A 16,198-nucleotide genomic window follows, 5' to 3' on the forward strand; every position below is an offset into this window, starting at 1 on the left:
CAGTCAAAACAGTGATTTAAATTTAATTCCTTATAAGAATAATGAAATGGGGCCGGCGAGGTGGCACTAGAGGTAAGGTGTCTGCCTTGCAAGCGCTAGCCAAGAAAGGACCGCGGTTCTATCCCTCGGTGTCCCATATGGTCCCCCAAGCCAGGGGCAATTTCTGAGCGCTTAGCCAGGAGTAACCCCTGAGCATCAAACGGGTGTGGCTCGAAAAACCAAAATAAAAAAAGAATAATGAAATCTATTGATTGAGTTGATTCTTGAGATTGAGAGTGATGGGACAGGAACAGAATGCCTTCCATAATTCATGATGTCAATCTCACAATGTCAAACAAAGCAATTATGAGTTGAAAGTGAGGTCTACTCAGAGAGCATGGTAAACTAGAGAGTTTATTTTTTCATCTTCCTCTCCATTTCTCACAGATAAACTTGAGCTTTCGCCCGTCACAAAGTCTCCCAGCTTCCCAGGCCCACCTTCAGGTCTCAGCTTCTCCTCAGTCCCTCTGTGCCCTGCATGCTGTAGACCAGAGTGTCCTGCTTCTGAAACCCGAGGCAGAGCTTTCCCCAAACTCGGTGAGTCCCACCAACCTCTGAAGCCAGACCAGAGGCGCTCAAAGCAGGAGAAGGTCTCTAAGAGTAAATACTTTTGAGCTCTTTCATGTGTATTTGGGGGTAATAAATATTTTACATAGGTATGGGTGCCCCCCACTTTTCGAAAGCTTTCATTATACAACTTTACTTTTGTGAAAGATCTACATAGTACTTGTTAAGGACAAGTCAATGAAACAGAAGAAGTGTTTCTCTTTACAGCAATTTGTGAAAAGAAAAAAATAGAAAGAAAAACAAACAAAAAAAGAGCATTCAGCAATTTCTTGGTAGTAACCTTTTAGGAGGCAGTGGGACTGTGAGCAGAGACAGTGGCACAGCCAGGTTTCTTCCCCAGGGAATACTTATAAGCTGTGTATTTTCACTTTTGCGTGATATTTGGTTAGTTCATTTTAGGAATCTGAATGTTCAAAACACTTTTCTTACAAATTAATATGAATTACTTTTTAACTCCTATCATTTTGCATGAATGTTTTATAGGAACATCTTATTTTTAAATAGCATAACAGAGGGCATGTGTATATATGAAATAATTATGCATTAGCCAAAGTTCTAGAAATCCTGGAGTCTATGAAACCAATACTAGGGGTTTTCAAAGTAGCTTAATGTCTTAAGAAAAATAAAGGGAGGGGCAGGAGAGATGATAGTATAGTTGCCTTGCACGCAACCAACATAGGACAGACCCCGGTTCTATTCCAGGCATCCCATATGGTCCCCAGAGCCTGCCAGAGGTGATTTCTGAGTGTAGAGCCAGGAGTAACCCCTGAGAGCCCCCGGGTGTGACCCCAAAATCAAAAACTAATTAAAAAAAAAGAAAAGAAAAATAATTTATAGATACTTAGAGTGTACAGAATAGAATTAGAGCTCTAGCTCAAAAGGCTAGTGCATGTGCTTTGCATCTAGGAGGCTTAGGTATCATCTCAAGTAACACATGGTCCTCAAGTATCACTACAGTAACCTATGTTATAACTATGTTAGGACTACTAGTGAGAAGCACTAGAGATGGCCCTCAAAATAACTGTAAAGACTAAGCAAAACAGTGATGAAAAATGTTGTCACTTTGATTGTGGGTGCAGAGCGTGATTGCAAATATTGTATCCCTAAACTTTAGTTATTTAATTGTAAGTATTGAAAAAAATTGGAAGCATTTTGTCCTGTGAATAATTCTAAGGAAATATTACATCTTAAAATTATTTTTTCTCTGAAATTCTATAAAACAAAGGCGCTAAGAGGAAGAGGCTAATGATTATTTTTTTCTTTGTAGTTAAGAAAATAGACCATAAGTAAGTATGACCTTTTGTTCTTTACATTTGTCAGGTTTATAAGCTATTACCAGTAAAAGACCTGGATGGCTTCCCTTATAGTATAAATCAGCAGGAAGAAGACAATGAAGACTGCATTGATCCCCATAATGTCTTTATTAATGGCATCATGTATTCTCCAGTATCAAATACAAATGAAAAAGATATGTATGACTTCCTACAGGTAAATCCTTACTGTTGTAGGTGGTAGTTCTTAAAGTCCACAAAATATCCTATATGAAAAAATGATTTATTTTAATGTTTTTATAGCACATAAGAATAATAGGTGACAGAAAAATAAAGTGATTTCATTATAGTTGCAAAACTTCTAATAGCAACAGAGCCAAGAGTGGAACTTTTGGAGGCACTAATGAACTTTTCTTCATTTTACCAAAATTTCTTGCTACGTAATATGATATGACATTAATAAAATCATTATTTTGTGGTTTTACTTTAACAAGTATGCCAATATCTCCCTACTATATGAGCATTAGAAGTTTAATATTAAGGAGTAAGTGCAGGTGGTAAGGTGCTTACCTCACACGAGTTTGATCCCTTGCACAGCATTTGGTCTCCTGAGCAATACCAGAGGTCACTCCTGAACAGGCAGCCAGAAATAGCTACTGAGAAATGCAAGCTGTGGCTAAGAAAGGAACAAAAAAATTTTTAAATTTTAAGATAAATGATTTGTTTATTAACTTCAATGAAAGAAATATGTGACAATATTTATTTTATAACAGTTATGTACGAATCAGATCTGTTAAGGATGCTCCTTTGAATGGAATTGTCCTTTTTAATCTTGCTGCTTTGAGCAGTGATGTACTAATTAATTAAAATTTTTTTTCACAGGATATGGGTTTGAAAGTATTCACCAACTCAAAGATTCGTAAACCCCAAGTATGTGCACAAATTCAGCCTCAGTACTATCATGGTCAGGAACCTGCAAGAATGTATGCTTCTCCAGGTAAAATTCATCATCATCTAGTTAATCACTTTGCACTAGTTAAAAGAAAATTTTACTCTCTTTATTTACATACCATGCTTACAAAATTGCTCATTGTTGGTTTCAACGTCTCCCTTTTCCCTCCCACTCCCCATCCCTGCCTTGCTCTAGGGCAGGCAAATTACTTCTCTCTCTCTCTTTCTATATTCTCTCTGTCTCTTTCTTGGTCTTTCCTTTTTGACACTCTGGTTTTCATGCACTATTGTTAATGGAGGGGTGCCTTGCCTATTAGTTTTTTCCACTTTGAGTGCAGAGTACTTGTCTAGAGAAATCAGTTCCAACTATCTTTGTGTCTTTGTGTGAGTAGACCCTTCTCTACTCTAGCTACACTCACCGCTCTTTGTGGTGAGCTTTCTATCTGGGGCTGGACCTCCTGATCTTTGTCTCTATGTCTCTGGGTGTTATTATCATACTATTTCTTGTTTTTTTTTTTTCTATCCCACAAATAAGTGAGATTAGCCTATGTCTCTGCATTTCCCTCTGGCTCATTTCACTCAGCATAATAGTCTCCATGTCCATCCATGTATAAGAAATTTCATGACTTCCTAAATGATTTTATAAAAAAAATTCATTTTTTCTTATGGCTGCATAGTATTCCATTGTATACGTGTATTACATTTTCTTTAGCAACTCATCTGTTGTCAAGTACCTTGGTTGTTTCCAGATTCTGGCTAATATAAATAGTGTTGCACTGAGCATAGGAGTGCAGAGTCATTTTTGTAATGTGTTTTTGTTTTTCTGGGGTATATCCCTAGAAGTAGTATTGCTGGTCATAGGAAAGTTCAATTTCTAGCTACTAAAAGAATATTTTAAAGATAAAATGTGATTAAAAAAAAGAAAAAATACCTGAGTTTCAGGTATATAAATATCTTCCTCTAGGAGACATAGTAATACAAAAGATCCCAACTGTGCCAAACCGAAGATCCCAATTGTGTCGACTCCTATAACAACAAAGCAGGGGGAAAAAACAAGGTAGATGGGGTGAAGTGTTAGAAGATATATATGAAGATATATATATACATATATGTATATATATAAATCTATGCAGAAAATGAGATAATTCATTCATAAAGAAGCTTTTTCTAGTGAAGAAGATATTACTAGTTGAAGAGACAGTAGTATTTGTAAAGAAAATTTTGGTGTACTTAATCAATGTAACAGAAATGACAATGGTCAAAGTCATGCAAACAATCTCACAAATTAAGTAAAGAAGTTATTTAACTTCCCAAGAACATCAGCCAATGATCAAGTTGAAATCAAATATATCCATAGATGGGCCATTTCATTTTTAAAATTAATTTATTTATTCTGGTTTTGAAGCCAACCCTGGTTATGCTCAGGCAATACTCCTGTGCTCAGGGATCACTAGGCCATGCTCAGAGGACTGTATGAGGTGTCAAGAACTGAACCCAGATAGGCCACTTCCAAGGCAAATAAATGCTCTAGCTGTTGTAGTATCTCTCTGACCCTATTGGAGGCTTTTGTTTTGTTTTGTTTTGTTTCTGGGCTACACCCGGTGACTCTCAGGGGTTACTCCTGGCTATGTGCTCAGAAATCGCTCCTGGCTTGGGGGACCATATGGGATGCAGGGGGATCAAATTGCAATCCGTCCTAGGCTAGCAAGGGCAAGGCAGACACCTTACCGCTTGCACCACCGCTCGAGCCCCATTAGAGGTTATTTCTTTGTGAATCAGTTGAATGAATATATGTCAAAACAAGAATGAATATATGTGAACCCGATAGTAAACAAGCATTTAGTTCAAGCCTGATACTGTCAAAACAAGAAAGAATATATGTAATAAAATATCTGTGAACAACTAAGAAAAATATTCAGTGAGAATCAACTGGTTATATGGAATTTACTTATTATATTTGTATTGTTATTTATAAATTATGTTCCATAATCTCTATTAATAGATTCATAGTAAATGGACATATGAAGAATTATATACATGCACATTTTTTTCAAAGAGCTAATTGCTAAATATTTACTAGTACACAATGGGCAAAGGACATTTAGAGTTAGAGACCCTAACTCTGCTCTTAATGTCTGCTTCATAATGTCTGAACAAGTTTTTTTAGTTTCCTCATTGGAACACACTAAATGGAATTTTGATTCCTGCCTTCCCCACAGCCCCATGATAGAGCCCTCTCCACTGAGAATTATGCACAGAAACTGCGGAATTCTCTTATCTGCCTCCCTCCCCTTCTGCCTCTGAACTCAGTGTCCTCTGCTTCTGAGTCTTCCTCCAGATCATTCAAAGTTTATTTAATTCTTCATACTTAACCTAAAATATCAACTCCAAAGAAATAAGAGTCCTCCTAATATATCCAAGAGTCTTCTCCTGAGTTCTATGTTATATTCTGGCTATTCATTTTGTATCACATATTATAGTTGCTATAAGCTTTATCTTTGTTTCTGCCTCCACCCTTACCCACTGAAGTGACTGCTGAACTTCGGAGAGGCCATGCTGTCATGAATCTTGAAAATGATTCAGAGCCTCCCAAGGAGACAATACGAAAGTATTTTCCTGAGACGATGATCTGGGACTTGGTGATGGTAGAGTAAGTACTTCCCTTATACATAAAAATCAACATGTTTTTTTCTGTAGTTTTAATTCTTATATAATTTTTCAGTATCTAAGTGTTTCTTTTAGACACAATGCTGCATTCAGGGGGACTTTAACATAAAAAACTTAAGTTATGAAGTCAATATTCTAATTGCATCATGACTAAAAATAATTTTCAAAATATAATGATAATATTTTCAGAAAATGGGCCTAAGAACTAAATATAATCAAATAATGCACAGACCAATACTTATAAAAATGATTCATCACTTCATGAGTAAATAACAAATAAAGTAAAGCCAACTATATACAGTATTAAAACTGAAAACTGTGCTCTGTCCTCAAAGAAGCACCGAGAGGAAGTTGTTACAACCATTTTCAATCATTTATATGGGTTATAACTATATAGGTAATAATTACATTGTATGTATAAGAGATGCAATATAAACTAGAATTGAGGAGAGAGTTAAAAGCAAGGGACATATTTTTTCATCTCATGCCTTTATACTCTTTCTGCACATGCACTCAATTCATAAGGACAGAATGTTGAGCCCACTGACACTAGTGCTGCAGATCTTGAATTGAGCTGTTAACTATGCCACATTTAAGTATGAATCACCAGTGGCACACGTTAGCATCAAAATATTGAGGCTTTCCGTACCTGGAAGAATTTATTTACTTGATTACTGTTTGTTTTTTATATTGCTTCTTTCCCTAGCTCATCAGGAGTAGCTGAAGTAGGACTAACAGTGCCTGACACCATCACTGAGTGGAAGGCAGGTGCCCTCTGCCTTTCCCAGGATACTGGACTTGGTATCTCCCTCCCAGCCACTATGAAAGCCTTCCAACCCTTCTTTGTGGAACTCACAATGCCTTACTCAGTGGTCCGTGGTGAGGCCTTCACTCTCAAGGCCACTGTCCTAAACTACCTTCCCAATTGCATCAGGGTAAGAATCTCAATTTCCTAAATTAAGTATAAATGAATAAAGCAAAATTTGTATTCCTAGGAATATAAATTCTTGATGTATAAGATACACTGTTAAAGATGCTAATATGTTATATAAGCTTTTGTCGATGTTATTTCCATATACCAGATCGCAATTTAAAACAAGTTTCTGGGGGCTGTAGCCATAGCACAGTGGATAAGGCATTTGACTTGCATGCAGCCAACCTGGATTCAATCCGTGATATCCCAGTCCCCTGAGTTTGCCAGGAGTAACTTCTGAGTGCAGAGCTAGGAATAACCCCTGAGCACTACCAGGTGTGGCTTCACAAACAAAAACAAAAAATAAGATAAAACAAATTGCTGACACATTCTTCCCTTAAAGGTTAGGAAGCTTGTGTTGTGTGAAAAGTTTCTAAAATAAATCAAAAGTCAATACACCTTATTCTCACATGTAGTGTCTTCAACATTTTCATATATTTAACTTTTCATTGATCACTGATTATAAAAAGCCTTATTTAGGTTATTATATTCTCCACTGAAACCATACCAATAGATAACATGTAAATCAGCTTTTATGGCACTCATAGAAGTCGTGAGCCCAAACTTGATCAGTTTTTGCTTATACCACCTTCAATATCCAGCAACCTGTAATCTAATCAATCCTCCATTGTACTTTATTTCAATCCACTCTTCTCTTGGACCCTTCCCCCTGATCTCTCTGCCCTATGCCTGGTTTTAGGTCAGCGTGCAACTACAGGATTCCCCTGCATTCCTCGCCGTTCTGAATGAGAAGGAGCAAGAGTCTGACTGCATCTGTGCAAATGGCCGGCAAACCGTGTCCTGGGCGGTAACCCCAAAATTATTAGGTGGGGCACATACTCTTGGGAACAGTTCTCAATTTAAATATTCTCTATGTCTGTGGGACCCTTATGAACAGTGCCACTTCCTTAGGCCAAGATCCCCTCAGATGGCAAGATTTTTGTTTCAGAAATTCCAGAAGGTTATGCCTTCATTCATTCCCTTCTTTTCCATCTTAGATATTCAGTTGCATTAGCTTCTAGTTTAAACTGCCCCATAACTAATCCCATACATTTTTCAAGAACGAGAAATACAAGCTACAGAACATGGATCATCTATAAATGTTGGGATCCCCGTGGCAGAGAGGAAAGAGGAATGGTGCTCATCTCTTGGGTCTTTTTTTTTTTTTTTTTTTTTCAGGAAGTGTGAATTTCACTGTGAGTGCAGAGGCCATAAAGTCTGAACAACCATGTGGGACTGAAGAGGCTGTAGTCCCCGAATATGGGCATAAAGATACAATTGTCAAGCCCCTGCTGGTTGAGGTAAGCAATCTATGCATTTGATAGATTGAAGTAAGTAAACAAACAAACAAACAAACAAACAAAAAAGACAAAACAAAAAATACCCTGATAGATCCAGACAAGTTATTGATAGGAAAGTTAAATAATATGATGAACAAATGTTTCACAATATCAATCCCTGTCACTATCTTTCTCTCTCTTTTTAATTGTCCCCTCACTTTCTCATTTTCCACCTTTGTCTTACTGCTTGATCCATAGAATCTTTACTCAATACACTGGGAAATCAGTTCCAATTCTCTCAACTATTAGAAGTGTGTGGTTACCCTGTCAGTCTTCATGTGTTAGAAGTCAGTCCATTCTCCTTCTAACCACATTTTTTTCTTTCCATCTAAGCCTGAAGGTCTAGAGAGAGAAACAACATTTAACTCCCTGCTCTGTACATCAGGTAAGTGATTACCTAAATTAACACAGAACTAAATTTTGTTCAAACGTTTGAAGCTCAAACTTTTTTTTTCTGTTTGTTTGTTTTTGGTTTTTGGTTTTGGGCCACACCCAGTAATGCTCAGGGATTACTCCTGGCTATGGGCTCAGAAATTGCTCCTGGTTGAAGGAAGCATATGGGACTCCTGATGACTGAACCCAGGTTCGTCCTGTATCAGCTGCCTGCATGGCAAATGCCTTACCGCTGTGCTATTGCTCTGGCCCCTCAAACTGATTTTTTTATTTAATCCTATACTTTCCCTGTAAGACAAATTCCTAAGAACCCAAAATTTATTTGATTTTCTTAAGCCTATGCTTTAAAAATATGGAGCATTAAGAGGGACACATTTTTAGAAAAGCTTTAGATTCAATGTTAGTTATGACTTCTGGGTCTTTGATATCCTCAGAAAGATATCGAGAAATAACATTTTGTATAAGCATTTGTGTCTTCTTCTAGGTGCCGAAGTGTCTGAAAAATTAGCTCTAAAGTTGCCTCAAAATGTGGTAGAAGACTCTGCTAGAGCCTCTTTTTCAGTTTTGGGTGAGTGTCCTGTCCTAGTTCAACATTCTACTCTATTGACAGTTTATAGTATATTTATGTTCCATGAACACTCAGAATAGTAACTGATTTCAATTTTTTTCTCTTTATTTGGTTATTGGTTCCAAACATATGTCTATTCCTGGAAAACTTACCCTTCTCCAATATTCTCAATTCTTTACTTCAGCTGATTATTCATTTCTTCTTAATAATTTGAATAAGACCAGTTTTTCTGACTTCCCATCTCTCTGTTCTCTAGGGGATATCCTGGGCTCTGCCATGCAGAACACACAAAATCTCCTCAAAATGCCCTTTGGCTGTGGAGAACAGAATATGGTCCTCTTTGCTCCTAACATCTATGTTCTAAATTATCTAAATGAAACACAGCAGCTGACTCCAGAGGTCAAGTCCAAGGCCATTGGCTACCTCAACACTGGTGAGTGACAGAAAACTTAAATGTTATTTTAAGAACAGATCAGGTTTCGAAGGGGACTTGAATTAACTCTCAATTCTATGATACATTAGCTTATCCTGCCATGATAGTTACTATGATGAGGACATTGTGACAGTTATTTCAATGGAAATTGTTCAGTCTCTAACCTTCAATAAATCATGTAAGACTTAGTTCATTTAATAGTCTAACATAAGGCAACATAGATTAGGAAATACCACAAGAAACAACAAGATAATGTAGGCATCTATCTCTCTGGCAGTCTCAAAAATACTTTGCCATGCTGTTTCATGAACTTTGAATTCCAGGTTACCAGAGACAACTAAACTACAAGCATTTTGATGGTTCCTACAGCACCTTTGGACTCCAACACACCAGAAGTGTGGGAAACACCTGGTAAGGGAAGGGCACTTTGGGGAGCTCCTATTCTTTTTTGCCAGCTTTTTTGATATATAGTTAGCGTTCCAGAAACTCTAACACATAAGCATTACTAAACCGGGTTGAGATAATCAAGATAACAAGCAGAAAAAAATTGAGATTCTAACACACATAAGTTAGTTTTAGCCCCAAAAGTTTTCCTAGAATTATATACCCAGGCACTTTTTCTAAAATATTTACCTTTTTCTAAGTGTCTTCTGAACCATGTCTTTTTTAATGAGATGACCTGTGGACATATATAATGCCTAGAGAAACCATAAAAGTGGGTTTTAGATCAGTTATCTTTAACCACCAGTCCAGGGATAAAGGCTTGTACACAGGTGAAGAAAGGTTGAAAGCAAATGGTCTACCACAGTAACTGCTGCTCTGTGATCCAGTATGTTGACAGGTTCCAGTCCACAAATACGCAAAGGTTGACCAAAACTACTTTAGATGATGTTCATTTGGGCAAAAAATAAATTCAGTGATAGAAGTAAAGAAATAAGAGCAGTTTATTAAAAAATGTCTTGAAGAGACTAGAGAGATAGTTCAGTGGACAAAGTACTTGTTGCATCAGATTCAATCTGCAGCTTCTTTTATGATCATCTGAGCCTGCTAGGAGTGATTTCTGACCGCAGAGCTAGGAGTTAGCTCTGATTATCTCTGATTGTGGCCCCCAAAACAATAAAAATAACAAAACCCTTATAAAATAGAATGCTTTAAATCGCCAAAAAAAGCTCCTTTAGAACATTATTTTATGTAAATATATTTTTTAAAAAATCTCTTGTTCAGAAGAAAATTACTAAAGAAAAGTTTGCACTGGTGAAGGGGGGTGTACTTTTATGTACTTTTTATGACTGAAACCCAACTATGAACACGTTTGTAATCAAGGTGTTTAAATAAAGAAATTATAAAAAAAATCAAAATGGTAATACTCCCTAAAGCATTGTATAGACTTAATGTAATCCCTACAAGGATACTTATGATATTATCAAAGAAAGATCAAACATTTAAAAAAAAGTTTGAAATCTTACTCAAATAAAAAATTTGAAGTAAGTTTAGAGTGCTTAAAAATCTCTATGGCAAATATAAAATGAGTCAGAAAAGAAATGCTATATCTAGCAGACTCCTCACATATCCTAAAGAAGATTGGAGTGCTAATTAACATACAGGAACACCTGTTGGATAACTCACACTGATTTAAGAAATGCCACATAAAACTTATTGCTAGAAAGGAGTCCTAAAACCATTGTAGGGATATAAATATCATCACTTTCTCCCCTGCTCAGGCTCACAGCCTTTGTGTTGAAGACTTTTGCCCAAGCTCGAACTTACATTTTCATCGATGAAGTACACATTAACCAAGCACTTACCTGGCTCTCCCAGAAGCAGAAAGACAATGGCTGTTTCAGAAGTTCTGGATCACTGCTCAACAATGCCATTAAGGTAAAATGCTCTTGGGAGTTAGTTTTGAATTGTTCATTGCATTATCTGCAAGAAAATAGAGAAATTGATTGATCTAACATCAGATAAAATTGTGTGGTAAACGCTTAAGGTATTTTTAAATGTGGTATTCATATAATCCAACATTTCCAAAGTACCTGTTCAAAAGTCACAAAAACACTAGATTTAAAAGAAAATATATACACTCATATTCACTAAGGCACTTTTCACAGTAATCAAGCCAAGTACCAAATAATAAGTGAGCAGATAAAGAAAATGTAGTGTATATATGCATAATAGATTTAAACAACCATCAGAATAAAATTAAATTACTCATTTGTGACAACATATGACTGGAGAGGGTCATGTTAAGTAAAGTAAGTCTGAATGAGAAAGAAAGTATTAGATGATCTCACTCATAATGACGGCTATAGAGAAACAAAACATCAATGTGAACAGACAATAAAAAGGAAATAAAAATGTGGACTCAAACCTGGAGTTATGGTTACTAGAGTAAAAGAGATATTTTGTGACTATGGGAGAGAACTTACTGGCAGCTTAGTGGTGGATGCAGTGTGATGATCTATTTTAAGAGGCATGACATTTATGTAATATATGCATTTGATATCAAATAACTAAAGCTCTCTAAATTTTTATAAGTGATAATTGTACCTGATAGTATCAGAAGAAAATAAAATTTGGATAGTAGTAAGGAAGGGAGCATGAATCTTAGGTTGGTTATGATACTTTGTCACATGGGATGAATATGAATAAGGATAAATCCTGTGATAGCAGAATTCAGAATGGAATGGTTCCAGAAACTACAAAGCTTCTCTTTCTCTGTTTCTACTCTTCCTCTCTTGCTCTCTCCCTCTCTCTCAACTGCCCCTCAATCTCACCTTCTTTTCCTCTCCCCTCTGCTTTCTTACAGGGAGGAGTAGATGATGAAGTGACACTTTCTGCTTATATTGCCATCGCCCTCCTGGAGATTCCTCTTCCAGTCACTGTAAGTATCATCTCAGTCCCTTATGGAGATACAACTCTGTTCGCAGTGACTCTGCTGCCTTTTGTTTGAAATAATCCACAGTAAGACCCAGATAAGGTCAGCTTTTGTTGCCAGGGTGAGAGCTCCCAAGCAGTTCTTAGAACTCATCCTGGTGATTCTTGGCCAAGCAATGCTATGATGCAATGCCAGGGCCCAGGGTGTGTATAGCTCAGAAACTGTGTTAGAGGGTTACCAGATAGGGACTCAAGGGCTTTCAGAGCTATACCAAGTAACATTCATTTTCCAGAAACCATATGGAATTGAGCAGCAACTGGTTTGGGCATATGCATATCAAGTGCTTAGACTCCTGTACTTTAGGTCGCACCCTGCTTTTACCCAAAACAAAATCATTCCCCTAGCTTCCTCTTCCTTTTCACCAAGCCCTTTGACTTTTAAAAAGAATCTAGATCTCACTTGACCCTCCCCCTCCTGATTGGCTAATAAAGAGGTTTCAGTTTGGCTTGGTGGGCAGAGTGGGACCCTGAGGCAAAAAGCCAACCAACTCCATGATTCTCTCCTGACTGGCTTGGTTTGTTAATTCTTTATGGCTACCCTGATTTAGACCCATTCCCAGGATTTGGATATATGGCACATGAGGGTGATTTCACACTGTACTATCTATCTGGCCTTCAGCCATCCTTCTGTATAAAATCAATACTTTGCATATAAATAGAGATTTTTTTTTGTAAATCTATTAAGGAAAATTTTTGTTTCCTCAGTAGTATGCCTAGGTTATTTATTCATAACACACATAACTATACACACAATATTACAGATAATAGCATCAAATAACATTACTATTTTCATATACAATTGAGCATAGTTGGATGAATGGATTTGCAAAACTTTTTTACCTACTGTGTTATGGGATTTGTGCTGCCTTTGGATGTCAGTTTCAACTGTTCCCAAAACTCAGTCCCTTTTTTACACTCCCTTCACAGCACCCTGTTGTTCGTAATGCCCTGTTCTGTCTGGATTCAGCCTGGAAATCAACAAAGGAAGGGTCCCATGGAAGTCATGTCTACACCAAGGCACTACTGGCCTATGCATTTGCCCTGGCAGGTAACCAGGACAAGAAGAAAGAAGTTCTCACATCACTTGAATCAGAAGCTGTGAAGGCAGGTGAGAGCATACTCAAGATATCCTAAAAGTGCCTGTAGGGATAATAATAGTATCTACCTGATAGTAAATAATATCTAATTCCCAGTAGATAAATAAAGTGGGTCAAACAATGCAATGGGTAGAGTGTACAGATTGCACATAACCAATCTGAATTTGATCCCCACCTCTCCAAATGGTCCCCAAAACCCTATCAGTAGTGATCCATGAAAAAAGAGCCAGGATTAGAGCCTGATCACTTCCAGGTGTGGTTCAAAAGCCAAAATAATTTTAAAAAATTCTTTTCATTATTCAATAATTTTTATTTTTATATTATACTATAAACACTAGCTAGTGTGATTAAGATAACAATTCTTAATATATATCTAATATTTATCTGGTATATTATCATATAATCAGAAAGGTAAAAGAAAACTAAAGAAAATAATTATGTGAATAAATTCTGATATTTTATGTCTTATTTTTATGAGACTGATAATATTCACCTTCCTCTTCTTTTTGCCTATATTTTTATAAAATAAATTCTTTAATTGAATCATCACGAGATGCACAGTTACAAAATTGTTCATTATTGACTTTTAACCATACAATGTCCACAACCCATCCCTGATCTGCCTTTTCTTATTCACACACTTATTCCACATATCCAAGAGTTACAGGCCTAGAAAAAAAATACAAATGGTAATAATATGTCCACTAAGGCATTTTCTGTCTTCTAACTTGGCAGTATCTTCTGTTATTTATCCTCAATATGTACTGGGAAATAAATATATTAATATTCAAAAAATGAATTAACAATCAATTTATACCTCTCATGGATGCATGAAAATAGCATTAATGCAAAAAAATTCCTTTGTATCACTCCTATCACCCCAAAATAATCATTATCCTTAATTTATCACAAATATGGCCAAGAATTTGAATTCTTTGTATTTTAACTGCATATGTATCCCTAAAGAATACTCTAATGCATATTTTCATCTTTAGATAAACAATATAATACTTTGATAATTTCTCCATCTTGATTTGAATTACCTACATAGGTGCCAAGAGTTTCAGTTGAGAACTGTTCACTGCATTTTATAATATATAAATATGTTTTCCTTTATGTGATGTCTTTCTTTGTGGATCTTTTGGATGTTTTGCTATTGCAAACCAACTTTGGTGAATAGTAATATCTGCATCCCCATGGCATGTGAATGTGCAAGTGTGTCTAAGTTATACACTTGGAGAAGTATAATTGCTGATGAGATATTACCAAATTCCTCTCCACTAAGCAGTTTTCTACCCACAACACTGTCAAATCACTTTCCATCATTTCATACCATTGCAAGTTTTTGAAATTTTAAGGATGATTCTGTTTTTCATATATAATGAAAATAAACCCATGATCTCACTCTTCTGTATTCTTCTCAAGAAATCTCTAAGAGAAAATTCTTCAGATACTTTCACAGACCCTAGATAAAGTCTGGATAACATCAAATATAACAGATTCCCACAAGCCATCAGAGAATTTGCTGTGTTGTTTCTCCTTCCCCATTATTCAACTACAGTAGTCATTTGAAAAGTCATCTTCTAAATCCAGAAACATTATCTGCCTTAGCCTGACAGAAACAAACCAAATAATAACAAGACAATATCATTGAGGTCTAGATAAATATTACAGGAGGAAAATACCTCAAGTATGTGCTTCAGACACTACTTCAAGTCCCCAGTACCAAGTAGGACCTTCAAGTAATGCCAGGGGTCAGCCTGAACACAGGAATCATCTTGGGTTACATCGTGTGGAAAAATGTTAATATATATTATATATATATTTGTAATCTATATTTCACTGCTGACTTTAGTATTTTCACTTAAAATTGAACATAAATATATTATCATGTATAAATCTTTTCTGATCTGTAGACAACTCTATCCACTGGGAACGACCTGAGAAACCCAAGGTACAAATGGATCAGTTTTACCAACCCCAGGCTCCTTCAGCTGAGGTGGAGATGACTTCCTATGTGCTCCAGGCTTACCTCACAGCCCAACCTGCCCCCACCCCAGAAGAGCTGACAACTGCAAGCCACATCGTGAATTGGATCACAAAGCAACAGAATTCCCAAGGGGGCTTCTCCTCTACTCAGGTTGGTGGATTGCCAGAACGTTTAGCTGACAAAAATGTTTGAACAAGACATCTAAAACATGTACATGAAAAAGATGAAAATAACTTGAACTGAGGGAAAGTATTAGCAGCAGACAGAGAGGGTTTGAAATTAGGAAGGTGCGGGGTCCTGCAAGCCCCCCGGAGGGGCCCGGCCAGCGGGAATCAGCTGAGAGGCTCACGGACAACCGCACCTTTATTTAGCAGGGCTAGAAGAACAACCACACCTGTAAAAAATCTAAGAGAGGTTAATAATAATGACCTTAGGCGATCAGACCGGTCTAAGGTGTCTTTATTGGGGTCCAGCATCTCTTATATAGAGGAGGAAAAAGGGGCAGGCAAAAGTTGGTGTCAATCATACACTTTGGCGCGAAAGCCATGAGACAAAGGCAGTAAATCATCTTCCAGAGGGGAGGGAGAAGCAGTGACAATTCTTACAATCATTCCAAGTCAGCAGCTTTCAAGGAATTGCCTATGACCTAAAGTAGGGTCTGTAGCTCACTTTCCGGAACTCTCAGCAGTTTGATGGTGGGGCAAGCTTATGTTGCTTTTAGCTTTTAACTCAGGAATGTAAGTTTAAGGGGGAGACTTGGCTCCATGGTATCAGGCAGTGTCTTCCTCCCTAGGCTGAGAAGTTACTTATTACTTGAAGGTTGCCTTTTTACTGTTTGGTATATGGGCTTATAGCAAACAGCACTTAGCACTGAAAAAATGGCAGGGAGTTTTTGCAAAAGTAACCACTGAGTCAGTCACGGTAGCCAACAGGAAGGGAGATTGCTAAAAGAATTAAAGCATATGCTTTGTGTGC

At 36.9% G+C, this 16,198-nt stretch overlaps 1 protein-coding gene across 1 annotated transcript in view; it reads left to right on the forward strand.

The window, feature by feature from the left end:
- The window catches only part of LOC126022062 (alpha-2-macroglobulin-like), a 39,910-nt gene that overhangs the window by 16,038 nt on the left and 7,674 nt on the right, over positions 1–16,198 (forward strand). Inside the window, 15 exon segments of the mRNA XM_049782928.1 lie at positions 427–576; positions 1,927–2,094; positions 2,760–2,868; positions 5,349–5,478; positions 6,202–6,430; positions 7,169–7,295; positions 7,648–7,769; positions 8,142–8,193; positions 8,686–8,769; positions 9,026–9,202; positions 9,526–9,613; positions 10,924–11,080; positions 12,009–12,083; positions 13,064–13,244; positions 15,150–15,373. Of these exon segments, the coding sequence (XP_049638885.1) occupies positions 427–576; positions 1,927–2,094; positions 2,760–2,868; positions 5,349–5,478; positions 6,202–6,430; positions 7,169–7,295; positions 7,648–7,769; positions 8,142–8,193; positions 8,686–8,769; positions 9,026–9,202; positions 9,526–9,613; positions 10,924–11,080; positions 12,009–12,083; positions 13,064–13,244; positions 15,150–15,373 (2,073 nt within the window).

Source organism: Suncus etruscus, chromosome 11 (genome assembly GCF_024139225.1).
Source record: "Suncus etruscus isolate mSunEtr1 chromosome 11, mSunEtr1.pri.cur, whole genome shotgun sequence".
Lineage (NCBI taxonomy): Eukaryota > Metazoa > Chordata > Mammalia > Eulipotyphla > Soricidae > Suncus > Suncus etruscus.